This window comes from Ursus americanus, chromosome 28 (assembly GCF_024610735.1).
Source record: "Ursus americanus isolate L20-20 chromosome 28, mUrsAme1.1.p, whole genome shotgun sequence".
Classification (NCBI taxonomy): Eukaryota; Metazoa; Chordata; class Mammalia; order Carnivora; family Ursidae; genus Ursus; species Ursus americanus.
In genome coordinates, this window is record NC_142154.1 from 17,399,107 (window position 1) to 17,425,754 (window position 26,648).

Below are 26,648 nucleotides of genomic sequence, written 5' to 3' on the forward strand. Positions count from 1 at the left end.
AATCAGAAACTCTGGGAGTGGGCCTGGCTATCTGTCGGTTAACAAGACGCCAGGAGATCCCGATACATTACAACCACTGCATATGCTATAAAAATAATCATCTGATCTCTGACTTATTTCTGACTAGCTCTGTGAGAATGGCTGGTCCTCAGGTCACCTTTTGTTTTCCTTGACAACTCACTGGGCAGGTGCAGCTGAAATTTTTTCCTCTCCCTGCTCTCAAGATCTAGTGTAAAGCTCTCTCCAAGTGGCCAGTTGGGTTCCCTTCCCAGGAAGTGGATTAGGAGTCATGGAAGGGAAACCACTCTTGAGCCATGTGCTGGGTGTGGGCCAGCGCACATTCACTACCTTCATGGTGCTAATTTCTGCTCCTAATGCCGTCAGGAATTCCTCTTGGAAATTATGTACTTATATTTCACCAAGCTCCTTCCTTCAGTGGTATTTAATTCCAAATACAGGTTAGCAGGCAGAAGTGCTGGCAGGATCCAGCATTTGACATCCATCCACATCAAGTATAGCCTTATTACTTACTCCCCACCATCTCTCCAGCCTGCTTTGTAATGAGCCACCTGGGCACAACACATCTGTGAAGCTTCTAGTCACGCACCAAGCCCGTAACCCAATCTTGGGGCTTGAATGACTCTGAAACCCTTTCATATAAACCCTTTTCCTCCCCAGGTCCTACCTCCATCCTGCTGATAATATTATCTGAAGTTCACAAATACAGTGCTCAGAAACATTCATGATGTCAGAAATGAACCACATAAGATTTTTCTGCTATTTCAATTTACCCCGAAATACATATAAATTATATAAACTTGTTCTGACAAGATGGGGAATGTTAGCATATACTAGGACCTTCCCCCAATCTTTTATTACCTGGAAAATACTAGCAGGGGTTATTTAAATTATGTAGTTATACACTATTAAAAATATGTGTGTGTGTGTGTGTGTGTGTGTGCGTGCACATGCGCACGTGTGTGTGTAGTGTCTTAAGAAATGACGGATAACCCATAAAATGCTGGGGTCCAACAGCTGGCTGATGTTTATCATTAATATAGTTCTGTAGCTCAGCAGTGATGATGGTTTTGGCCAGCATTCACCTAGTGCTTACTTGGGACGGAGGAATTTATAGGCATTACTTCATCTAATCTTCTCAAGACTTCTATGATTGAGGTTCTAATTTCCCAATTTATAGATGGCAAGATCAGGTAACTTGACCATGTGTTTGCCTGTAGCTAGTAGTGGCGCTGGGACCAGAACCCATGCTGCAAATGACCAGCCAGTCCATGATTTCAATAACCCCCATATGAGGCTGCCCCTGGGTAATACGGAGAGAGCATTTCATGCTTTTTCTCAGCTATCAAGCCTAACAAACTGTGTGTCTTGGTGCCTCTATGCAATAAGGATACAATGATCTTTTCTTTTCAAACTTAAAATAATTTAAATGAAGACCAGAGTAAAGCATAGATTTAAGAAAGTTCTGCAGGAACTGATGCTGACAAAGTGGACAAGAAGGGTTCTTGGAAGAGGTTCGAGTCAGAGTCAGGTCAAGGTCAAGTAAAGGTGGGCCTGGATAAAGTCCATCATGGGCTGCACTGAGGGTAGGTCAATGATTTAACCAGGGGACACCTGAACACACATCAGAGTGCCAAACCAGCCTCTGAATTACTTCCACCCCCTTGTCAAGGGAGCACCTGTCCAGGTCAGATGTTTGTCTCCCAATGGGTCAATGCTCATGGTGCTAGAATGAGACCTCATCTTCAACATGGTGCCACTTGGCCATGGAGATGAGGAATCGTGGGTGGACAGACGCACTGTTTCACGGCCAGTACTAAAATCCACTCATCCATTCAAGCAACCTATTAACCCTCTTAAGCTCTGGACACTGCTGGTACTGGACAGAGAGCAGCACACCCAAGTTTCCCTGCTCACATGGCACATTGCAGGTGCTCTACAAAAAGCTGCTGAATGAATGGCATATCGATGAGGTCCTTGCCCTTGTGGATTAAAGAACAATAGAAAGAAGGTGAACAATAAACAAAGGAATACACAGAGCCATACAGATTATTTAACAGGAGTAACACAGGTGTCCTGCCCATGCCTGGTATTCGGCCTGAGTGAATTCATTGTTTGGCCACAGTGGACATATTGCAGGTGTCAGAGGTTACAAGTTTGATCCCTAGATCAGGCAGGCTTAGCTTTTTACCCAGAAAATCGTAGACCTGAGCTACAGACCACCTCCCACCTGTTCAGTCCCTGTAGCTTGTGCCATTGCTCATTCGGGTCTGAGTGAGAGAGTGTGAGGGTCTCCCCCAGGCTCCTGGAGCCCATCATTGGCAAGCTGGGGATCAACTGATGAGTGAGTTGTCTTGGTATTCAGAGGACAGCACCTCGCCCTGCCCCCCAACACTCTGCACATACACATGTCCCCTGGGAAGCCTCCTTCATATTTGAACCTCTTGTCTCAGATGCCAAAGTTCTGAATTTTAATTTCTTTTCCAGCACGAGTCCAGATAACATGAAGAACAAGCCAGAAAACTGACCATCCACAGGCCTTTCTCAACTTATGATGGAGTTATGTCTTGACAGATAATCGTTAAGTTGAAAATATCCCAAGCTGAAAAATGCATTTAATACATCAAACCTACCGAACATCGTAGCTTAGTTTAGCCCACCTTAAATGTGCTCAGAATGCTTCCGTTAGCCCACGCTTGGGCAAAACCTAACACGAAGCCAATTTGATAACAAAGTGTTGAATGTCTCCTGTCATGTATTGATTACTGTACTGAAAGGGAAGAACAGAACAGTTGTACAGGTGCAGAATGGTTGAACGTGTATTGGTTCTTTACCCTCACGCTGCCCAGACAGGATCATGTCACGTATCAGTAGCCGCGGAAAGCATCAAAAGTCAAAACTCGAAGTATGATTTCTATGGAATGCGTGTGCTTTCTCAGTACGGTAAAGGTGAAAAATCTTAAGTGGAACCATGGTGAGTTAGGGACCACCTGTATAGCATTTAGTGAAACTGCTCTAGCGTTTAATTTCAAAGCTTCAAACTTCTGGCTGCATGTTTCACTTCCAGAGAAGGGAGCTGCCACGGCTTCCTCTGCACCCCACCCTGAGCTGAAGTCCATTACAACGCCATCCACTGCCTTCTCTTGTCTCACCTCTGAATATCTATTTAAAGGTGCCCTGGTCAGAAAGGGTTCTTTTTCATGCCATGGTACAAGCAGGTTGTACTTTTTTTTTTTTTTAATGGGAATGGTGTAGCAGGAAGCATGCAAGATTTAAAGTAGGAAAACTTGGTTTGAGTTCTGCTTGCTACGGGTATGACCTTGGGTAAGTTATGTCTCAAAAGCTTCATCTGTAAAATGGGGTGACGACACCAACTTCTCTGCCCTCCCCTCTCCTCCCAGCTTGCCTTACTGCTCACAGGCAGCAATGGACAGGACCACTCCTACCCTGCTTTGGATTTCTGCCACCTCCATAATTTACTCTCATCAAGAAGAACACAAGTTCTCAGTTTTAAGACCCTCTGCTTTCAGGTGTAAAGCATAGCGATTCGACAATTCTGTACATTACCCAGCGCACACCACGGTACGTGTCGTCACCATCTGTCACCACACTCCATTATTACAATATTATCGACTATATTCCTGTGCTGTACTTTTCATCTCCGTGACTTATTTATTTTAACACTGGAAGTTTGTACCTCTTAATCTCCTTTACCGATGTTATCCACCCCCCCTCCCCTCTGGCAAAGACTAGTTTGGTCTTTGTATTTATGAGTCTATTTCTGTTTTATTGTCTGTTTGCAGATGGGTATGGAGTTTCTTTTTTTGTTTTGTTTTGTTTTGAGGTGATGAAAATGTTCTTCGACTGGGGTGATGATTGCATAGCTCCTTGAGTATAACTAAAACTTTAAAAATGGGTGAATTGTAACAGTATGGGAATTATACCTCAATAAAGCTGTTAAAAAAAGATTCTCTGCTTTTACCATAAATTCATTTTCAGATAGTCTTTTGAGAGGGAAAGGAGTTTCTCTGGGATTTGTAGGAACTGAATTGTCAGGAGGGAAGCAGAAGGACAAGTGAATAGAATTTAAGCAGCAGCTGATGAGCTCACTGGTCCCGGACACATTTCAGCCATCACACCTGATCCGGTTACACTCCAGGAACTGGCGCTTGCACTGGTACAGTTTGGGGGTTAAAATAACCAGGAGAAGCCTGGGTTTGGTAACACATCGTACCACACCCATCACTAAAAGTTTGGAAAAAAAACACTCATGCTTTGAGAATCGTACAATTGCTGATGCTGAAAGTTCACATCCAAGAGTAACATTCTCATCGGGCTGCCTTTCTTACTGGGACACAGGAATTTTCCAGTACAGTAGCCCTCCTGTTAATAGACTTGCCGGCTCTCACACTAGCTGGACAGTGTCGAGTGGATGGTTTTCATTAGTCTCGCGTTGGTCATGACATCAGCATGTCCCTATGTGTTCGGGGTGGAGGACGTCTGCTGTTTCCACCTGCTCGCTGTTGTGTTCCTTCTTGGGTTTTCCTCCGGGTGTCTATGCCACGCCCCTGCGCAGCATGGGAGCCAAACCAGGCCAAGCAGACCTTCTCCGGGAACCTGGATTCAAGTGGAGCGCCTGGAGGGGAGGCAGCTGGCTCCAAGATCCCCTCTCCAAGACATGCTTTTTAGCATCTTGTCAATATGGGGCGCTATTCCACATCCTTTCTATATACTCTTATCTTTTTGGTACATTTGTAGATTCAGTTCCGTTGCCTGGGGCCAAAGAACATTGATGCACACGTTTCTTGCGTCTAGCTTCACTAGAGACAAGATCCAGTGCGTCTGAGAAGCTGGTGGTCCCAGATCACCTCTGTTGCATTTCTATGCTATAGCCAGGGTTTCAGAGCAGGTGGAAGTCCTGTGGGTGCAGAAGCACCATTCGCAGCCACGTCATTAGCTAATTGGGTGGTCTCCTGCCTTCCACCATACTTGATCATCTCTTCAATGAGAGAAAGAGGTCTGAGTATGGAGTGTACTTTTCTGGTAGAGGTGCAGAGTCACCCTAAGCGGGTCACCTTACAGGGTGGTGGCCCCTTGAGCCTTTTGCCAGGAGCACCAAGATCAAAATTCTCCTGGGGAACAGCCCAGTCATGGTGTTCTCACAGCAATGCTCCGCGCACACTGGCACATCCCAAGTGCACTGGCTAGGGACCATGCAGTAATAAGCCCCATGGGGCTCTTGGGACATACCACTTCCCCTTCGGATGTGACCATGGAGTTCTTCCTCCCTCTAAATTTGCCATGAGCCCTGCTTTGGGAAGTGCTGCTGGGAGCAGCACCAATGTGTACCCAGGGCCAAGGCCTGGCCAGCCCGCTGGCGGGAGGGTTACAGGACTTGCCATCTCTAAGTCTGAGAAGCGATGACATTCAGGGGCAAGACACACACTCTCACCTAAGAGAATCATGAACCCCCGTGGAAGGGAACGTCACAGCTGCACTTGGAATGAAGGACACCATACAGTGTACCATTGCTGATATCTGAACTGGTATTTATGGCCTTGACCAACAAGCAGCTTGAGCTATTGCAATTGTGAACCCTCTCCTTTGACATTTGAAGCTGTTCTCTAAGACTCTCTCATGGAAGTTTCCAGCCAGAACGGAGGAAAGGGCCAGGTGTGACGTCACGCTGCACTGACCCCCTGCACGCCTTCTCCGTCCTGCTCCCTTGTGTGCCTGACACCTGCTTCCTATCTGTATTGCACCAGTATTAGAACCTCTCTCAGAAGAGGACTCCACAGACTCATTCTGACGCAGGAGGTTAATAAAAGTAACATTTCTTCCCTGCCTGGGCAGTGTCTTTGGCTTACCAAAGAGGTCCTTCATTAATAAGAGAAGAGACAAGAACCATATGATCCTCTCAACTGATGCAGAAAAAACATTCCATTCCCTCCTTGACACAACGGCCCCTGAGCCTAACTGTGCAGGCATGCAGAGCTGGTAGGCTAGCTTCCTTGGAGTAGGAGAAGCGGGCATGCTTTCTAGCTAACCCTCCCGGTTCTCAGGAAGCACAAGAATAATTCTGTGTACCATAGGGAAACCCTAAGCACTTGACATATTTGTAAAAAGATTAGTTTTCAAGAGGGCAATAAGGCTGAGCACAGGCCAGGCTTGCAGGCACACAGCATCACTTCAGATGGTCAGAAATAACCTCAGTTCCATGGTGCCGCCTCTCATAGGTACCTCTTAGAAGGCTTATGGATCCAGCCTATGCAGGGTCTTTCTAGAAAGGTTCAGGGGTTTACTTCGGGAGGAACAGATGCAAAATGCCACCAGAAGGCAGTAGTTATTTAAACAATTTAATACAAATGCTGGGATAGTTCCAGAGTATATGCATTACTCCAGTCTGGCAAGAATGTCTTGTCTTAAAAAAAAAAAAAGAATGATTCTATTTTTGTACGGAGGAGTTCTGACCAGAGCTTCTGTCAAGTTATTTTTTTTTAAAAATTTTTACGTTTTTACATCTATGTGTACAATGCAATGATTTGGTATTTGCTTATATTGCAAAATGTCCATGGCAGGAAGTCTAGCTAACATCTGTCGCCATATGTGGCCACAGAATTGTTTTTCTTGTGATGAGAACTTTTAAGATTTATTCTCTTAGCAACTTTAAAATACGTGATACAGTATTATTAACTATAATAATAGTTAGAAAAACTGTAATAGCTATAACAATGTGCCACATTCTACACTATATCCCCAGGACTTATTTTATACCTGGAAGTGTGCACCTTTTGGCTTCCTTTACGCATTTCACCCACCCTTCTATCCCCTGCCTCTAGCAAGCACTGACCTGATTCTCTGTATCTATGATCAAGCTCTTTTCAGTTTTTGTTCTTGTTTTAGATTCCATATATAAACGAGATCATACAGCGTTTGTCTTTCTCTGACTTATTTCACTTAACATAATGCCCTCAAGGTCCATCCATGTTGTTACAAATGGCAAGATTTCATTCTTTTTTATGGCTGAATAATATTCCATTGTGTGTGTGTGTGTGTGTGTGTGTGTGTGTGTGTATATATATATATATATATATATATATTTTCCCCTGTATCTATTAATTTTATTTATTCATCTGCCAATGGAAACTTAGGTTGTTTCCATATCTTGACTATTGTAAGTAATGCTGCAATGAGCAATGAGGTGCATATATATTTTTGAATTAGTGTTTTCATTTTCTTTGGACAAATACCTAGATATGAAATTGCTGGATCATACAGTACTTCTATTTTTTATTTTTTAGGAACCTCCCTACTAAGTTTTGTAGTAGCTGTACCAATTTACAAATCCACCAACAGTACACGAGGGTCCCCTCTTTGCCACATCTTCACCAACACCTGTTATTTCTTGTCTTTTTGATAACAGCCCTTCAAGCAGGTGTGAGGTGATAGCTCATTGTGGTTTTGATTTGCATTTTCCTGTTGATTAGTGGGTGTTGAACATCTTTTAATGTACCTGTTGGTCATCTGTTTGTCTTTGGAAAAATGTCTACTCAGATCCTCTGCCCATTTTTAAAGAAGACTGTTTTCTTGATATTTTGTTGTAGGAGTTCTTTATATATTTTGGATATTAACCCCTTATCAGAGACACAGTTTGTCAATATCTTCTCCGTTCAGTAGGTTGCCTTTTCATTTTTTGGTGGTTTCCTTCACTGTGCAGAAGTTTTTTAGTTTGACATAGTTCCACTTATTTTTGCTTTTGTTGTCTTTGCTTTTGGTGTCAAATCCAAAAAAAACCCATCACCAAGACTTATTGTACAGAGTTTACTTAGCCTATGTTTTTTTTTCTAGGAGATTTATGGTTTCAGGTCTTACATTCAACTCTTTACACCATTTTGAGTTCTTTTTTGTGTACGGTGTAAGATTGTGGTCTAGTTTCATTCTTTTGCATGTGGCTGTCCAGTTTTTCGAACACCATTGATTCAAGAGACTGTCCTTTCACCACTGTATATTCTCGGCTCCTTTGACCATATATGTGCAGGTTTACTTTTGGGCTGTCTATTCTGTTCCATTGATCTGCAGGTCTGTTTTTATGCTACCACACAGTTTTGATTACTACAGCTTTGTAATATAGTTTGAAAATGGGGAGTGTGATGTTTCATTCTTCCTTCTCAAGATTGCTTTGGCTATTTGGGGTCTTTTGTGGTTCCAGACAAATTTTAGGGTTGTTTGTTCTAGTTCTGTGAAAAATACCATTGGAATTTTGATAGGGATTGCACTGAAACTGTAGGTTGCTTTTGGTAGTATGAACATTTTAACAATATTAATTCTTCCAGTCCATTGGCACGGCATATCCTTCCATTTATTGGGATCTTCTTCAGTGTCATAGTTCTCAGTATACAGGTCTTTCATCTCTGTGGTTAAATTTATTTCTAGGTATTTATCATTTTGATGCATTTATAAATGGGATTTAAATTTTTTTTTTCTGATTGTTATTAGTGTATAGAAATGCAAGACTTCGGTATATTAATTTTGTATCCTGCAGCTTTACTGAATTCATTTATTGGTTCAAACAGTTTTTTGGTAGAGTCGTTGGAGTTTTCTGTATTTAGTATCATGTCATCTGCAAACAGTGACAGTTGTACTTATTCCTTTATCATTTGGATGCCCCCCCTTTTTTTCTTGGCTAATTGCTCTGGCTAGGAATTCCAGTATTATGTTGAATAAAAGTGGTGGGAGTGGGCATCATGTTCTTGTTCCTGATCTTAGAGGTAAAGCTTTCAGCTTTTCACCACTGAGTATGTCAAGTTCTACTTTAATTGTCTCAACAGTGTGTCAGGTTTTCTCATTCTTATGGTGATGTTTCTGCTTTGGGGTTTGGGGAGAAAGTGCCATGGGTGAGGAGAAAGGGAGAGACAGGGCTTTTTTCAGAGTAGTATTTGACTCACTTGGGTGAGCTGGGGGCCACCAGGAGAATGTGCAGGTCTCCATGGTCTAGAAGGATCCTTGAGGTAAGGATCCCTAGTCCCAGAGACTGGCTTCCCTTTTCAGTTTTTTTTTTTTTAAGATTTTATTTATTTATTTGACAGAGATAGAGACAGCCAGCGAGAGAGGGAACACAAGCAGGGGGAGTGGGAGAGGAAGAAGCAGGCTCATAGCAGAGGAGCCTGATGTGGGGCTCGATCCCAGAACGCTGGGATCACGCCCTGAGCCGAAGGCAGACGCTTAACCGCTGTGCCACCCAGGCGCCCCGTTCCCTTTTCAGTTTTTTATGGAGCCCTTTTTCATCCTCTCCAGTACTAAACTCTGTGAGGTAGGTAGGATAGGAGACTATTAGGCCAACGTGAAATCCTTTGGCTCCTTAGAATACTTGCAACATGATAGTACATTGTATAAATACTAAAAAGAAATGACCAAGTAAATAAAGAGATGGAGTACCAAATGGTAGTTATTCCCTTTATGTTATGGATGCACAAACCACTGCTCAGAGACACAGCTGGTCATCCCCAAATTCCCCCTCCAGTGAGAGGCATGGGAAGCACCAGTGTGCGGGGTGGGGTTCGCTGCCTCTTGATTGAAAACGCTGCCTGCTTACTTGCATGGATCCACTAATTTGATGCTAGGGGATGGCTTTTTTTGTGAGGCCAAAAGAATGAAGGCTGGCATGGGGGAAAGGACTTTCAGCCTTATTGCCAGTGTGTTTGGGGAATGGCAGCTATGCTGGTCATATACTTTGCTAGAAAGCTAAATGGGACCAATGGGAGGGCGACTGAATGCACTCATCGAATTCTGTCCGAAGAATCCCGACTAGAGGCTCAGGGAGAGATCTGGCATTTTTAGTGGGAGAGGATGGATGAGATCACTAGCCCATGCATAATAATGGTGGCCATTAAATTAAGGCTCCTGACTGTCCTGAGCTCACTGTGTTCTGAGATACCTGGGCTCTGGGGTGGGGCTGGCCTTCCAGCCTCTGTACTCATAGAAACCCTCTGGAGGCCTCTGCTTAGAATGCAAAGAGCCTGAACTTTTTAAAATGTGCACTTCTTTGTGTGTTTATTTTTTAACAGCGCTATTGAGCTGTAACTCTATACCATACAATTCAACAATTCAATGGCCTTTACCACAGTCTAGAATATTCTTATTATGCCAAAAAGAAACTCTATACCTTTTAGCTATCAACCCCCAATTTCTTTTCCTCCCCTTCTCCTCAGGAGAAATATCTATTCAGATCCCTTATAACTGAGTTATGTGTCATTTTATTATTGAGTTGTAATAGTTCTTTATATATGCTAGATATGTTTCTTATCAGATAGATGATTTGAAAATATTTTCTCTCACTCCATGGGTTGTCTTTTCATTTTCTTAATTTTATTTTCATTTTTCTTGATACTTTAGGGTATCTCAGGACACAGTGAGAGCCTCATTAGCACATAAGGTTTTAATTTTGATGAAACCCAACATATCTATTTTTTTTCTTTTGTTGCTTGTACTTCTGATGTCATATCTAAGAAACCATAAACATAATAAAGATTTTTTCCCCATTTTCTTCTAAGAATTTTATACATTTAGCTCTTTAGGTCTTTGAGCATTGGGTTAATTTTCATACATGGTGTGAGGTAGGTATTCAACTATATTCTTCTACATGTGGACATAAAGTTGTCACAATACCACCTGTTGAAAAGACCGTTCTTTCCTCATTGAATGTTCTTAGCCACTTATCAACAATCAACAGACAACAAATGTGAGGGTCTATTTCTGGATTTTTCAATTATAGCCCACTGTTCTATATGTCTGTCCTTATTGCAATACCACACTACCTTGATTACTATGGTTTTGTGGTATGTTTTGAAATTGGGAAGTGTGAGTCTGCCAACTTTGTTCCTCTTTTTAAAGACTGTTTTGACTATGCAGGGCCCTTTGCAATTCCATTTGAGTTTCAGGATCAGCTTATCCATTTGTGCAGTAAAGACAGATGGGATTTTGATAGAAATTGCACTGAACCTGTAGATCAATTTGTGGAATATTTCCACCTTAATGACACCGAGTCTTCCAATTCGCAAGCATGGTACATCTTTCCATTGATTCGGATATTCTTTCATTTCTTTTAACAATGTTTTGTAGTTTCAGAGTACGAGTTTTGTACTTCTTTTGTTAAATTCGTTCCTAAGTATTTTACTCTTTTTGATGCTATTATAAACAGCACTGTTTTTTTTTAAACTTCATTTTTGATTTGTTCATCATTTCTGTATAGAAATACAATTGATTATTGATTTTAGTTTGTTGGTCTTATATCTTTCAACCTTACTGAATTTATTAGTTCTTTTTTCTTTTCTCTTTTTTTAAATTATGTTCAGTTAACCAACATATAGTACATCATTAGTTTTTGATGTAGTGTTCAATGATTCATTAGTTGTGTATAACACCCAGTGCTCATCACAACATGTGCCCTCCTTAATACCCATTACCCAGTTACCCCATCTTCCCACCACCCTCCCTTCTGTGACCCTCAGTTTGTTTCCCAGAGTCCAGAATCTTTCATGGTCTATCTCCTTCTTTGATTTCTTCCCATTCAGTTTTTCTACTCTTCCCCTGTGGTCCTCTGCACTATTCCTTATGTTCCATATATGAGTGAAACCATATGATAATTGTCTTTCTCTGCTTGACTTATTTCGCTTAGTAAAATCCCTTCCAGTTCCATCCATGTTGATGCAAATGGTAGGTATTCATCTTTTTGATGGCTGAGTAATATTCCATTGTATATATGAACCATGTCTTCTTTATCCATTCATCTGTTGAAAGACATCTTGGCTCCTTCCACAGTTTGGCTATTGTGGACATTGTTGCTATGAACACTGGTTGCAGGTGCCCCTTCTTTTCACTACATCTGTATCTCTGGGATAAACACCTAGTAGTGCAAATGCTGGGTCATAGGGTAGTTCTATTTTTAATGTCTTGATGAACTTTTGTACTGTTTTCCAGAGGGGCTGTACCAGCTTGCATTCCCACCAACAGTGTAAGAGGGTTTCCTTTTTTCCACATCCTTGCCTTGCATTCCTGGGATAAGTCTCACTTGGTCATGGTGTATGACCCCCCCCCCTTTTTTATGTTGCTGGATACAGTTTGCTTGTATTTTGTTGAAGATTTATCAATAATACTTGTAAGAAATATTGGTTTGTAGTATTCTTTTCTTATGATGTCTTTGGCTTTATAATCTGGATAATACTGGCTTCACAGAATGAGCTGGGAAGTGTTCCCTCCTTTTCTATTTTTGCAAGAGTTTGTGAAGGATTGCTGTTAATTCTGGTTTAGATATTTGGTAGAATTCATAAGTGAAGCCTTCTAGTCCTGGGTTTTTCTTTTGGGGAAGCTTTTTGATTAGTAATTTAACCTGTTTACTTATTATAGGTCTATTAAGACTTTCTATTTCTTCTTTACTCACTTTTGATAGTTTGTATCTTTCTAGGAGTTTGTCCATTTTATATCAATTATTAAATTTATTGGCATACAACTGTTTATAGTATTCCTTTACAACTTCTTTCATTTCTGATTTTAGTAATTTGAGTATCCTCTAATTTTTTTTGATCTAGCTAAATGTCAATTTTTTTATTCTCTTCATATAATCAACATTTGGTTTCACTGATGTTTCTTTATTGTTTTCCTATTCTCTGTTTCAAATATCCACCAATGCTATAAAATTTCCCCTAAGGACTGCTTTGGCTGCATTGTCTAACTCTGATATGTTAAATCCTCATTTCATTCATCTGAAAGTATTTTCTAAATTCTCTTATGATTTCTCTCTGATCCAGTTGTTATTTAGGAAGTTCTGCGGTGTTTTTTTTTTTTTTTTAATTTCCATGTATCAAGAGTTTCCAAATTTTCTTTCTGTTGTTGATTTCTAATTTTATTCTATTAAGGTCAGAGAATATACTTTGCATTATTTCAGTCCTTTTACATTCACTGAGATTCATTTAATGGCTTAGATGTTGGTTTATCCTGGGGAATGTTTCACATGCACATAAAAAGAATGTATATTCTGCTCTCATTGGGTAGAGGGCTCTATATCTATCTTGTAGGTCCAGCAGGTTTATAGTGCTGTTCAAGTCTTACATTTCCTTATTGATCCTCTTCCTAGTTTTAAAAATCCATTATTGAAAATTGAGCATTAAAGTCTCTATTATGGTTGAATTAATTTTCTCTTCATACTGTATATTTTAGGGCTCTGTTTTAGGGTCATACATGTTTATATAACTGTTATTTCTTTGATGGACTGTGCTATTATCATTATAAAATATTCCTTTTTATCTCAAGCAATTTTTTTGTTTTAAAATCTATTTTGTCTGGTATTTGTATAGATAATCCTGATTTTTTATGGTTTCTCTTTGCATGAAACATCTTTTTCCATTCTTTTACTTTTGAGTGTCTTTTTAAAAAAAATAGAGAGAGAGACGGCATGCACACACACAATGTGAGTGGGGGGGAGGGGCAGAGGGAGAGGGAGAGAGAATCTTAAGCAGCCTCCATGCCCAGCATGAAGCCTGATGTAGGGCTAGATCTCAAGACCCTGAGATCATGACCTGAGCCAATATCAAGAGTCAGATGCTTAACCAACTGAGCCACCCAGGCACCCCAGGAATTTGAGTGTCTTTGTATATAAATGTGCACCTCTAAGGAGAAAAGAATAATACTTTCCTAGGCAAAATCACTCCTATCTGTGGACTATTCATTCCTGTAACAGAGCCAGCCAGCACAGGACTTGGCCAGCAGTGGCCTTCATTAGCGCCCGGGGCAAGGGTCTAATTTTCTGGAAAGCTGCCACCAAACATACCCCAAGCTCAGTTCTGAAATATCCCCAGAGAGTCGACAAGTCAGCGATACTTCATTGTACACCCCCATTGTAGAGCCATTCCTTCTTGGTCTGATCTTTTTTCCCCCAGAACCTGGAGAATACATATTTTCCCTTCATTTCCGATGGATCACTATGATCTTGGTTATATTTGCTTTTATTCCTCAGACTGAGTTTCAACTTTTCCATTTACTTTTCATTTTTTGTAACTGTGACATAAAAATCAAATGCAAACATTGAGGGCTCAATGCTGTTTATATTTTGTGACTCAGAAAAGTCAGAAAGAAAGAAGGGCCTCTTCATGGACCCCAGGGTCTACATGCAAAGCATTTCTCAGCAGGAGAATTCTGCTACCTGTGGAACTGGTATCTGGGAATTCCCTTGTCCTCTGTAATGATCAAAGGAGGGGGGATGTTCAAATGATTGAAGGGTTACGTATGGCAGAAAAGAAGAAAACAGAATTTTCAAACTCAAAACAATACTCTGAAGGCTCTCACTTTCTCCATCTGTAATGTTCCCTAACTTAAACAAGTAACTAAAGGCTTCAAAACTTTACTATTTAATTTAAATATGAATTAAACTCTGGAATTTGAGTAGTGCTGGAAAAAAGATCTGGAATCCAACTAAATTTCTCCTCACCGTTCCTATACCATGGATAAGGCACATAATCGACCAATAATGCTATTCACCATCTCCCCCCTTAGGTACTGCTTCTTCATTCCACATGGCTTGTGGGGTGCTCCTCATTCCTGACCTGCGGCCATATGCCCGAGCGTCTGAAGAGTGGGCTGAGCCTGAAAGAGGGGAGCCCTACTCTGGAGATCCCCAGTCTAACACTGTTGACCTGTAGAAACATACAACCTTGGGCCTCGCCTCCTGCCCGTGTGAGCAGTTCTGCGTCCTGGCTTCTGTTTCTCCAGCCTCTCACATCCAGGTCATGGTGGACAGAGGTGTGGCAATTAGATTTACCTATTTTATTTTCAAGGAAAGCAGGAAACGGAAAAGCTTTAAGTTTGAGACTAGCTAGAAATGGATTAAACAATGCTATCTTTTCAGATTTTGGCTGTACCTAAAGATCCACATGTTCTAGGTTTCATTCTTAAGTCATGATCACACACACACACACACACACACACATCATGCTTTCATAAAAACCCGAGGGATTCCATTCCATTTTAACTAAAACAAGGCACACCTGCTTAAGATAATGAGTAAAGAGGACAAATTTAAAATCCAAATACACTTCCTTGCAGATGACTATTCAATTCAATTGGCAGTGCAATATTAAATATTCTTTTCTGAATCACTCTAATATAATGCCCAGTACAGTATGTACTGCCTGGGAAGAAGTTCAAATCACAAATACTAGGGGAAACATCTAATAGCTTGGAATGGCCTTTTCAAGTGGCCAACAAGCTCTAAGAGACTGCAAGAATATTAAATCTGGGGAAGCATGAGCTATGTGTTTCAGAATGAGCCCATCTCCCTGTCGTACCCCACCCTCCTTCATCCAGCACTATCTGGGACTGGGTCTGAAGGAGCTGGCACACAGCGTTGCTCTTTGGATGCCAGATGATGGTGGGGCCTCTTCCCCGCAGACTGTGGTCAGCAAGGTGAAGGCTGCTGGCCTCAGTCATAACAGCTGAGCTGATCTGTGATTTCTGCCTCTCCTGCCAATGTTGGGGCCAGGTTTGCCGATGTGTTTGTATTGGTGTGCAAGGTGCTGGAGAGAGGCCATCTGCCCTGCGTGTCAGATTCCAGATTCCATTTGGTTATGGCAGGGTTCGGGAGAAGTATCCACAGAGCTAGGGGCAGGATTAGAATAAAGAGGTGCTAATGGTGTGCAGTTGGGAAGGTAAAGGAAACTGCCGGGAACTTGATGGAAAAAGAGGGTTGAAGAAAATTAAAAGGAGATCAGGGGAAATAAAGAAAAATATAAGGGAAAAGACAAACATCACTGTTGTTTTAAAGGTCAAAGAGTAACAATAATGTAGAAAGGCTCTTTCGCCTTGCCAGATTCAACATGAGTTGCATTTTGGCTTCTTCAATAAAATTTACACTGTTGGGTTCTTGGGCTCTCCTTCCAGCTTACAGGATTTGTCTTCCAGGCATATCCACCCCACCTGAAGCAGCCATTTCTTCTCCAGACCCTACACATCTCCACACCCACCTCCTTTATCAAAGTTCAGTTTTTATAGATGAAATCTGATTATCTAGCAGTAATTTTCTGAGCCAATCTCGACTTTTCTTCATCTACCAGCCTAAGTCCATATTACTAGATGTTCTGAAGAAAGACTCAGGTCAACTAGATCACACTCTGCAGTAATTCAAGTTTTATTGTTCAAATATGTGTGTGTGTGTGTGTGTGTATACATATATATTGCGTATGTACACGTGTATATACATACACGTATGTGCACGTCTGTGTTTAAATATAAATAAATACAACAAAGACTTGCAGGAGTTTTAAAATCTATCAGAGCACACATTTCTTCAGCCAAACAATAAATACTCTTCGATGAGCCATGACACTTCATTCTTATGTGTCCTCTTTAAGAAACAATATGAAGTCAGATGGTTCAAAATAAACAACTAAACAACCAACAAATGAAACCAGGCTAGAGGAAGCAATTAAGCATTTCTTTCCGAGGCTCTGAGACAAATTTCAGGTGCTATCTTCTATCAATTTCATTTTATCCTCTGCCTTGGGAAATTCCACTCATTCTTTAAGTCTGATTTGTATGATTTTACGGAGTCAGGAAGGGAATGGAAGGAAGTGGGTCAGGAAGGCAAAAAAGATGACCCAGAAAGGTAGGTCAGAGAGTGAGGGAGGGAGAAAGCTAGTAGTTATCAGGTTCCACAAGAGCAAAGACCTTGTGGTCTTTCTTGCGTCTATATACCCTGGTACCTAGAACAGGGCCTGGTGAATGGGAAGGTGCTCGACAGGTGCACGCTGGATGAAGGAAATTACTGATGTTGTACTATGTGCTTAGGGTCATGATGGATGCTTTTAAAAAGAGAACTGAACACTGGGCAATACAGAGTAACTCAGCATAATGACATGTCCTTCTTTGTATAAGAAGAAAGTATACTTCCCGAGATCAGACTTTCAGAGCTTGGGCTCGTGCTAAGGTTGTGGCCCCAACATCTCAGAGGACAAGGCAAGGGTAAGTAATAATCTAAGGCAGGGCCAGCAAATTATTGCTCCTGGGCCAAGCCTGGCCTGCAGACTGTTTTTGTGCAACCCAGGAGTTAAAAATCATTTTTACATTTTTAAAAGGGTTATAAACAAAACAAAGAAAACCAAACATCAGAAACCATATGTGGCCTGTAAAACCCCAAAATACCTATTATCTAGCCCTTTATAGAAAAAGTTTGCTGACCCTGATTCTAAGGAGATACTAAGCATGTGCTTCTGAACTTACTTTTAGTCTAAAGTGTGTTTGGCTTATACCTGTGTTCAGCAGGCCTGTGGTCTGTCAGAATGTTCTGTGAGCAATCTTGGAGCCAAACCGACCCAGACACACGCTGGATATGCTTCATCCAAGCTTCGAGCAGCTCTGTAGCACTGCTTTGAAGAGTGCATACCTTTGCTAACTCATGCTGGGTGATGTGACTTCTTTGTAGGTGGTTTCCTACAAGGTTTTCTGTGTAGAGTCTTACAGTGCAATGAAGTCCCCTCCTAGAATATCTGTGTGTGGCAAAATCATAAGGGTGCTGCTTTGGCCTATTGGTGTAATGGTGAGAGGGCTTTGTTATGGAGCTTGAATTCATTTGGAATCTAGTTGAAATACTCAAGAAGTGACTTAATCACCTCTCTTCTGTCTTTCACTAAACCTGGGACATGTTCGGTCATTGTCTCTGATTACGTTCTGCTCTATTTTTCCCCTCCCCCCCTTCTCTGACCCTAATTACACTTATGTTAGAATGCCTGATAGTATCCCACAGATCACTGAGGCTCTGTCATTGTCAACAATCTTTCCTTTCTGTTTTCCAGACGGGATAATTTCTATTCTTCTACCTTCAATTTTGTTGATCTTTTTTCATCATCTGCTGTTAGGCCCATCAAAGGGAGTTTTTTAAAAAAAATTTCAGATACTGTGTTTCTTGGTCCTAAAATTTGGTTCATTTTTAGAGTGTCTCTTTTTTGTGCTTAGATTTCCTATGTGTGCATTGATTGTGACTATATTTTTTCTTATGTCTTTGAGCATAATTATAATAGCTGCTTTGAAATTCTTGTCTGCTAATCTCAACATATGTGTCATCTTGGAGTCAGTTTCCATTATTGTATGGATCACATTTTTCTGTTTTTTTCCTATGTCTGGTAATTTTGGACTGTATCCTGAACATTGTGAATACTATGTTAATCTAGAGCGGTGCCATTCAATAGAATTAAGACATCAACCATATATATAATTTTAATTTTCTACTACCCATATTAAAAAATCAAAAGGAAACTGGTGAATTTAATTGTAATAATGTACTGCATTTGACCCAATGTGTCCAAGGCATAATTATTTTAACATGTAATCAGTATTAAAAATCACTAAGATATTTTATCTCTTTCCATACTAAATCTTTGAAATCAGGTGTATATTTTTACTTTTACAGCACATATCAATTTGGACTAGCTAGTGGCTACCACATATGGTATGTGATCAATAAAGTTAAGAGTATCATTGTGAAGAATATGGAGGCTTGGTCCAATAAAAGCAACCCCATCATTATGGAAAGCAGAGTGTCTGACAGTTTTTAAACTTTATTCCTTGGTCCATTCCTTGGGCCTACTGTGATATGAGGGAGGGCAGAATGCACTGGGCTACTCTTCCCCATCACATAGGTGTTTCAATTCAATCAGAGCAACTCTGATTTCATGTTTTATGTTATTTGGTTTATGAGCATAAATTAAGAAATCTTTGGACACTAAAATTTATAGTTTGAAGTCATAAGTGATTTTAAAACATGATTCTTGAACGGGTCCCTAAGATCCTTCTCACTCAGCCATGCCCTTGAGCCCGTGCTGACCTCCCCTCTTCTAGATTCACTTAACCTACTTTCTAGCATGTCACAGAGCTGAGCTGTCTCTGTGGCCTGTCTGATCTTTGGTCTTCACAGTGGCAGGACTTCCTTCTTTGCCCCCCAGGGTGTGTGTGGTTGCCATCAACGGATGGGTCTGTGGGATGGCTGCTCAGAGCCAAGATGCTCGGGAAGACTTCCCCAAGTGAGCTGTTCCTCATGGAATTCAGGGTTAGGGCAGAATTTCATCCTTTTCTTTAAATTGAAGTATGATTAATATACAGCATTATATTAGTTTCACAGGTACAACATGATGATTCAATAATTTTATACATTACTCAATGTTCCCCACAATAAGTGTACTCACCGTCCGTCACCAGACAACACTGCTACCATCTTACTGACTATATTCCCTATGCTGTCTCATTCAGCTCCATGACTGATTTATTTTGTAACTGGAAGTTCCTACCTCTTAATCCCCTTCACCCATTTCACCCATCCTCCCACCCACCTTCATTCTTAACTTGCTAAGGATCACACACAACGAATGAAACAAGTCTCACCTCTTGCTTTCCCTCCTATCTTCCCTCTCCCACTCGCACACTTGACCAGTTTGACAAAGCAAAGGGGGTTGGCATGAAAACCCCATGCTTTGTGAAACTTTTGCACCAGACAAGAGGCCCAAGTTGAGCTTACAGAATTGCCATGTCAAAAGTCCAGCTTCTTCATAGAAGAAAAACATGCATAGAACCACAAAACAAAAACCATGCACCTCAGCCCAGAGCAGAATGGGAGAACAGGGGTGATACTACACACTTTACCAATCACAGTACGATGCAAAGTCTCACTGAAATGACCGGAAATAAGGCAGCTTAACTGACAAGCACATTTCACACAATTCATCTCGGTTGACAGCTCAAGAAAATTCACTTCAGAGCATGTGAAGTATCATGGCCATGGAAGCTGGGGTTGGGAACAGCAGTTCTGACAGATTCTAAACAATGAACACCAAGATCCCCACTCACTGGTGTTAGTTTCAGCCGCCGGAACAGACCCATCACAAACAGTAACCTGTGTGACTTACTCATGGGTGCGCGCACTCTGTGATTTCCTTTTTTGCCAAGACAAAATAACTTGGGGGGAGCCAACACATATCAGTTGGAAGTATGTGATGATTTTTTTCTCCATGAGATGTTCTTAGGGGCCTGCTAAAAAATGCCTTCTAGCTAGGATTATACATTTTTTTCAGAGCTCTGGCTTCGTAGCCAGAAATTCAGTATTTCGAGCAAGCAGAAATCACTTAGCAACAACAACGGAATATGGCACAGAGAGGTACCGTGGTATTAACTGTGTAACACTGCACCCCACCCCCCCAATGCATGGGTGTTTCTGCCCTGACCCTAGAGGGTCCAAGCTTGAGAACACAGCTCCTTACCGTGACTGGCACGGATGTGAGTTGCACCTTCGGACCTGGGGCTCTGGACGGCTTGCTTGAGGACAGTCACTGTCATTCACCAGAGTCGTGGTCTTATTAACAATCCGCGTGCAGGACACGATGGTTCTGCGTTCCCCTGGAAACCAAACCACAGGGAACTGAGAAGCTGTACACACACCTGGAAAGGCCATCCATGGATGCAGATGGAGGAGCATTCAGGTGTATCTTTTTATCAGTTTGTCACGTGAAGTGACTGTTATCATGCTTTACTGGTTGTCAGAGAGAAAGAACCATAATGTTAGGGATGAGGGTGTGTAAGACATGGCAGGGCCAGCATGGAGCAGGAGGAAGATTCTAGAACAGGATCCAAAAAAAGGCAACACCACACATTCGCTATGTTCTTGGACAGCTTGGGATTCACGGAGGCCAAAGTTCTGATTTGGGTTTAATTTCCAACAAAGATTGCCAATCTCTTTATCTGTTCTTTTGATATTTAAAGTCTACAGAGGTCTGGTCTTGATTAAATACATGTACATCAGCCTTCACCAGAGATCCTAGCTACCTATTAGAGAATCCCTCCAGAATTGCTAGGTAATAGTGAGAAGCAGGGAGGCTGGTTTGAAGGACACACAGACCTGCATTGTCCAGGCGGGCAGTCTAGAGCCAATCTGAGAATTTGTTTAGCTGGCCAATGGCTACATGTCCTCAGCATCACCTGCATTTGGGGACTTCACTACCTGGTTACCCCAGATGGGTACAGCCATCCTCTGGGTGTCTCCAGAGCACCCTATACCCTGCTTGCACATGACTTTGCCAGGGAGGCGGATGACTGGGAGCTAGGAGGGTGGCTTCTGGAGCCAGGCTGGCTGGGTTCAAACTTGGCCGCATCACTAGCATAATGATCACAGGATCGACAGCTAGCCGCCATGATTCTGTGCGGACTGTCCTCAGTGATTCATTTCCTCAATGAGGCTGGTTCACTTAACCTCCCTGCGCCTTAGGGTGCTTCAGAGACAGTTAGAATTCACTGATACACATAGAGTGTTTCGAGCAGAGCCTGGTTGGGGTTAGCACTTCATATTAGCTATATTCTGTTTTTATTATTATTTGGGAAGTATAGCTATACAAGAGTGAGAGGATGTCAGGCACAACTCTTTGGACCCCAGATTCCTCACTCAGTCTGCCGCCTGGAGAATTTGTCCTTTAGGGATGCCTCGAGAGTGTGGAGTCCTGAACGATACTGTCAGCTCTCAATGCCTGCAGCTTCAGCCTTGTGTGAGTATAAGAAGCATGGGGCCACCTCAAGCCACACTTCAGCTTTGGCTGCAGGTCTGACAGTGGTGAGTCCTCAGTTGTCATCTGGGCCGACAGTGACAGTAGCGGAACAGCACTCCCCGGATCCCCAGCCGAGGGGAGCCTGCTAACTGCTCCATTTGCAGTTGTAAGTTGCCCAGGAGAAGTCTGGCATTTGGCGATATGGGAGGTGCTGCCTTTGGAGGCTGTAGGGCCACTGGCACAGGGGGACAGCTGAGGGATGGGGGGCTCTCAGGGAGCAGTGCAAAGCGGGACAAGGACAGGGCTGATGGAGGATCCTGGGGCTATGCCAACTGTCAGGAATGCCTGAGAAACAGGCTGAGAACAAGCAGAGAGGACAGTGAGCCAAGATGTGCAGGACAGGGAAGGAATTCACAGTTGACCCTGGCAGTGTCTGATGGCCCAATCACGTTATAGCTGTAATTCTTACCCATGAGAAATGGGACAAGTCGCTTAAATGGTAAACGATCCTGTATGTATTGGATATCTGACAAGCATCATCTTGGCAGTCAATGGCCACGCAGGAACGGGTATTGGTGGGGCCACACCACTCCCCGGGTTGGCATTCCAGAGTCCAGGTGAACTTTCCATCCTAACTCTGTGCCCATCAAAACCCACCCACCCTGTGTCCCACTTCCCATGATGGGTGGCTGTGTGTCCTGTCAGGGTGACAAAGTACATGGTCCCAAAGGGCTTCTAGCTAAGAGCTGAGAATGGTTTCCCCCTGCTCTCCCTAAACCTCCCAGTAATGGGTACGGTGCCTTTTGCTGATACTGATTTTTACAGTGTGGCAGTCTGCTCCATGCAGTGGGCATAGGAGTGAGTCACTCTATTATAGAGGAGAGGAAATTTTCATATAAACAGGGTAAGTCATTTGCTAAAATATGGCGGCAAATCACGAAGCCAAGACTTGTGCTCGGAATGCTTCCCTGGACGTGGGAGCTCTTTCTTTCCACTACATCCTATAATGGGGTACCTGTGGCAAAGAGAAGAGTATTTGGGGGCAAAAACATCTGGGGGCTCTCCACTGAACGGGAACAGGTGAAGGTCTATTCTCTTCATCCCCAGGGTCACTCACCTGTCATACCTGCAATGTACCTGTACAGGGGCCAAACCCCTGCTCAGGGCAGAGTCCGAGGGCCCCGTGCCATAGGCAGAGCGCCTGTGTGGGCACAGGAGTGTGGAGGACCATGTAAGTGTTTTGCAGGGGGAACTGCAGTGGGATGTGGGTACGTTCCCATGGAAACACAGGGGACATGGCCAGCCTTCCCCATGCCCTGTGCGCCAGCCACAGAGTGCCCCGAGTTCGCGCCTTCCTTCGGCAAGACCCCACACCCAACAGGCCCAAGACCCCGGCTGCTCACCTCCTCCACACTGCACGCTGCACCCTTCCCAGCCGCTGTGGGTCCAGATGAACAGAGAGTCCTGGGATTTTTCGGGTTCACTCTGATTTTCCGCAGTGTAGTTGACAGGCACGGTGTACTCGTAATGGATTCCATAATTTTGGTCATGAAACAGCAGCACCTGGATCAGCAGTAAAAATCAAAGGCCGTTTTGAAATGGAGCGGAAGCCCACAGGCTTGCTGAATTTGCAAACTCAGCGGCACTGTGGCCGTCTCTCTACCGGGGTAACCAGCTCTCTTCTGGGTTTCAAGACTGGTTCGGGCTAGGGGAGCTCCCTTATTTCAGTCTCGGGGTCCTCAGAGAATCAACTCCGGGGCAGGCGTGTATGCACGCCCTTGCCAGGGAGCTCTGCTCTCTCCCCCTGGAGAGAGGCCAGCTTGGATGAGGACTTTGGGGAGGAGCCAGTTTGTGGGCTCTCACGGCGCTTTACAGGGAGAGCTGCTCCACGCAGAGCACAGAAGCCGTCCCTGCAAACTCAGCCACGAAGCTGCCCTTGTGGGTAAGAAAGACAAAAATATGTGGCTTTGACCTAAAAAGGCATTGAACAGATAGGGTGACTCTACACCTTTGGAAACAAGCATCACTCGCCAGTCACCCGGCACCTGCCGTGGTCCCGTGTTAAGCCAGGCTCAAGGGCAAACAGAGCCCCATCGCACAGGAAACTTGGGGACTTCTGCTGAGGAGTCCAGGGATGCCTGAGCCTTCTTGCTGCCACAGGAGCTAGGATGGCGATGCCCACAGGGTGGCAGGAGCCTGGCTCAAGGCTTAAAGCTGAGAGTGAGGGGGTGCGGAGCCGTCCTGCAGCTTGGGGACGCTTGGGTCTGAAATCCTGGTGAGTGAGCAGATGGATGGGCCTGCCCTTTGTCTGGCAAAGTGGGTACTAGCCCTGTAAGGACAGAGGTGCTCTACCAGCTTTATTTCTCCACGTGTAAGGGTGCAAAACAAGCCCTCTGGGGGGAGCCTGACTGGAGGTGACGGGTCTAGACTTGGAACCAGTGGGCATTCCTTGGTCTAGGCAGCAATCAAGTTCATTTCCAGGCCCCTCCAGGCAGCATCAGGCAGACTGTGCTCCACCTTCCCTGACCTGGGGAGGCCCCATGCTGACCCTGAGAACGTCCCAGCCCCCCAAGGGCTTGAGCTACAGGGTGGGGGTGAGGGGCTAAGAGCAGCCTGAACCACATAAAACATCCACTCCTCCAAGAAACAGGCTTGCAGTAATGCATTTGGAAAAATGCCTCCAGTTAAAGAAAAAAAAACAAAACAAACCCTCTTTAAAAGATCTTTATTATCTCAGTATGGGAATAAGACTGGTGAATCAAGAATCCATATGAAACCAATTTCATGCAATTTTGCAGCCACGTATAATTTGCGTGTGTGAGTGTGTGATTGGTTTCAAATGCAGGTCCCCGTGGCTCTGCGGGTGCTCCTGACCCTGCAGGAAATGTACGCACCCCAGTTTGGGGACAACAGACTCCTATGTAGAGGCAGAGGGGCACTCCTCACTTCTAGATTTAAAAACTTGAATTACTCATATTTCAAGAGAAAAAACTGATTAATATTAAAGAGGGCTGGGACTTCACTGAGTTTTGTTTATCAGGCGTGGTCTGAATGAATCTGGGCTGTGCATTTGCTTTAATGGGCTGACGATTCACTCACAGTTTATGAAAGCTTCGGGCAGGAGAGGGAAGTATGTCCACTGTAGGGTTTGCTAGACAAAGCAAATTCACGCGCTAACAGGTGACACGGCTACCTGGGTTTATCTTTTCTTTATCCTGTCTTATGCTTCCTCTTGTACCCCTTCTAAATCAGGACAGGAGGATTTGTTCTAATGCCTTAGACTAGGAAATAATCTCATCACAGGGCAGTGGCTCAGGGATGGTCCACGGGTCCCAGAAATCAAACTTGTGGGCGGGGCTACGTCAGCCGTGGATTTAGTGGGCTGAGTGTGGCAGCCACAGGTTTCTGGATGGCTGAAGTCATGCACGGAAACCAGTTCCCTTTGCTCTCTCGTCTGAGGCTGTGGCGGGGGCAGGGCTGTCATGGGCGATCCTGTCCTGGCCGCCGGTGCTCACAGGCAGAGCCAATCTCCTCAGGAGATTCCCTGAGAGGTGGCCAGAGACTCTTCTGGGTGTCACCTAACTTTGAAGGGCCACAGGTTGCCAGGGAACACAAATTAATGGAGAAAAAAAAAAATTTCCAAGCAGAGACTCTGGCAAGCACAGGAGACAAAATGTGCTTTGATTACAGATGCACCAACAGCCATGGAACACGTTCTTTGGAACGAGACGTGGAATCAATAATTATGAGCTATCAGACATGAGCCATGGGAACTCCTGGGCCTTAAGAAGGAAACAGTGGGATTTCCTTTCTCTGATATCTTAGGACTCTTTAAAAGACACATCACTGATGTTCAAGTGATTTGCATGGTGTTCCTCCCCCACCCAAGACAACAGGTAAGACGAGGTGGCCCCAACCCGGCCTGGCTGCCCGGGTTCCGTGAGACTACCCTGGTAGTCCATCATCCTGTGAAACCTGGTTCTCCCTCTCCTGATTCCCGAATGCCTGGTGCAGAGACGAGTCTGGAAAATCTGAGTGACACTGGTTTGGAAATGGAGTCAACAGTTCATTTCCAAAAGGTAGTTTCCAGTGTGGACCCACAAACCGTGGGGCGGACCTGTGCCATCTGATATAAAAACAGAGACTCTGAGTGGGGCTGTCTGCTCCAGGGAGCCAAGTCTCCCCGGCTGTCACATGGCCAAGCATTTCCTTCCTGGAGGCAGTTCCTTTTGAAAAAGATGGGAGCTCTGCCAGTGAATAGCCAGGGCGAAGTATGGGGAAGGGAAAATTCTCAGGCATGAGAATAAGAGAAGGGATGAGATAAGAGAAGACGAAGAGAGAGAGAGAGAGAGAGACAGGCTTGAGCAGCAGGTGTCCAGGTAACCCACTAGGAACCAGGTGAGCTCCTCTCCCCAGTGCCCCCAGGGAGGAAGGGAACTGGCAGGACCCTTGGAGCCTCAGGACCAGGACAAAGGCAAGAGCACAGCAAGTTACCATCAGATGCAGTGGTATTTTGGTTGGTCCCTTGGCAGAAATCTTCTCCCACAGGCCCCTTCTAACGTAGCGCACGGTTGTGCCCGCAATCTGGTACTCTCCAGGGAGCTCTATCTTCCAATCGCTGTTGATGGATCTCTTATTGGTATCTTTCAGAGCTAGCAAGAAAAGCAAACATCATGGAATCAGGGGGCATCAGTCTGCCTTTTCAGGGGAATCTGGGTGTCCTGAGGGGTGGGTTAGAGATCTCCCTCGACACCTCTACAGGGGAAAGGAGGAAGGTCTGCAGTGATAGAAGGTGAGCTTTCTGGAAGCTGGGAACAGAAGTCTGGCTCACGGGGGGCAAACAACTCAAGACCCGAAGGACCCTCTGAGATAAAACATCAGGGGATGGAGACAAGCGCAGCCCAATCACATTTTACTAAACTTCCAGGGTAAGGGTCTTCTGCCCGATGGATGAATTCTATTTTAATGTGTCCAGGGCTACAGAGAGGGGTTTGCTGCTTTAGTGAAACTCGTCAACTCATTTGACTGTTACCTACCTGGGGCTTTTTACAGTTATAGCCTAAT

The 26,648-nt window shown here is 43.7% G+C and overlaps 1 protein-coding gene across 2 annotated transcripts in view; it reads right to left on the bottom strand.

Moving 5' to 3' along the window:
• ADAMTS17 (ADAM metallopeptidase with thrombospondin type 1 motif 17) overlaps positions 1-26,648 on the bottom strand; it is a 336,180-nt gene that overhangs the window by 49,312 nt on the left and 260,220 nt on the right. For both annotated transcript variants that reach the window (XM_045795391.2, XM_087856712.1), the window contains exons 17-19: positions 26,079-26,236; positions 22,988-23,147; positions 20,310-20,445 (exon numbers count right to left, since the gene is read on the bottom strand). In XM_045795391.2, coding sequence (XP_045651347.2) covers positions 20,310-20,445; positions 22,988-23,147; positions 26,079-26,236 — 454 coding nt within the window. The remainder of the gene's footprint in view (positions 1-20,309; positions 20,446-22,987; positions 23,148-26,078; positions 26,237-26,648) is intronic.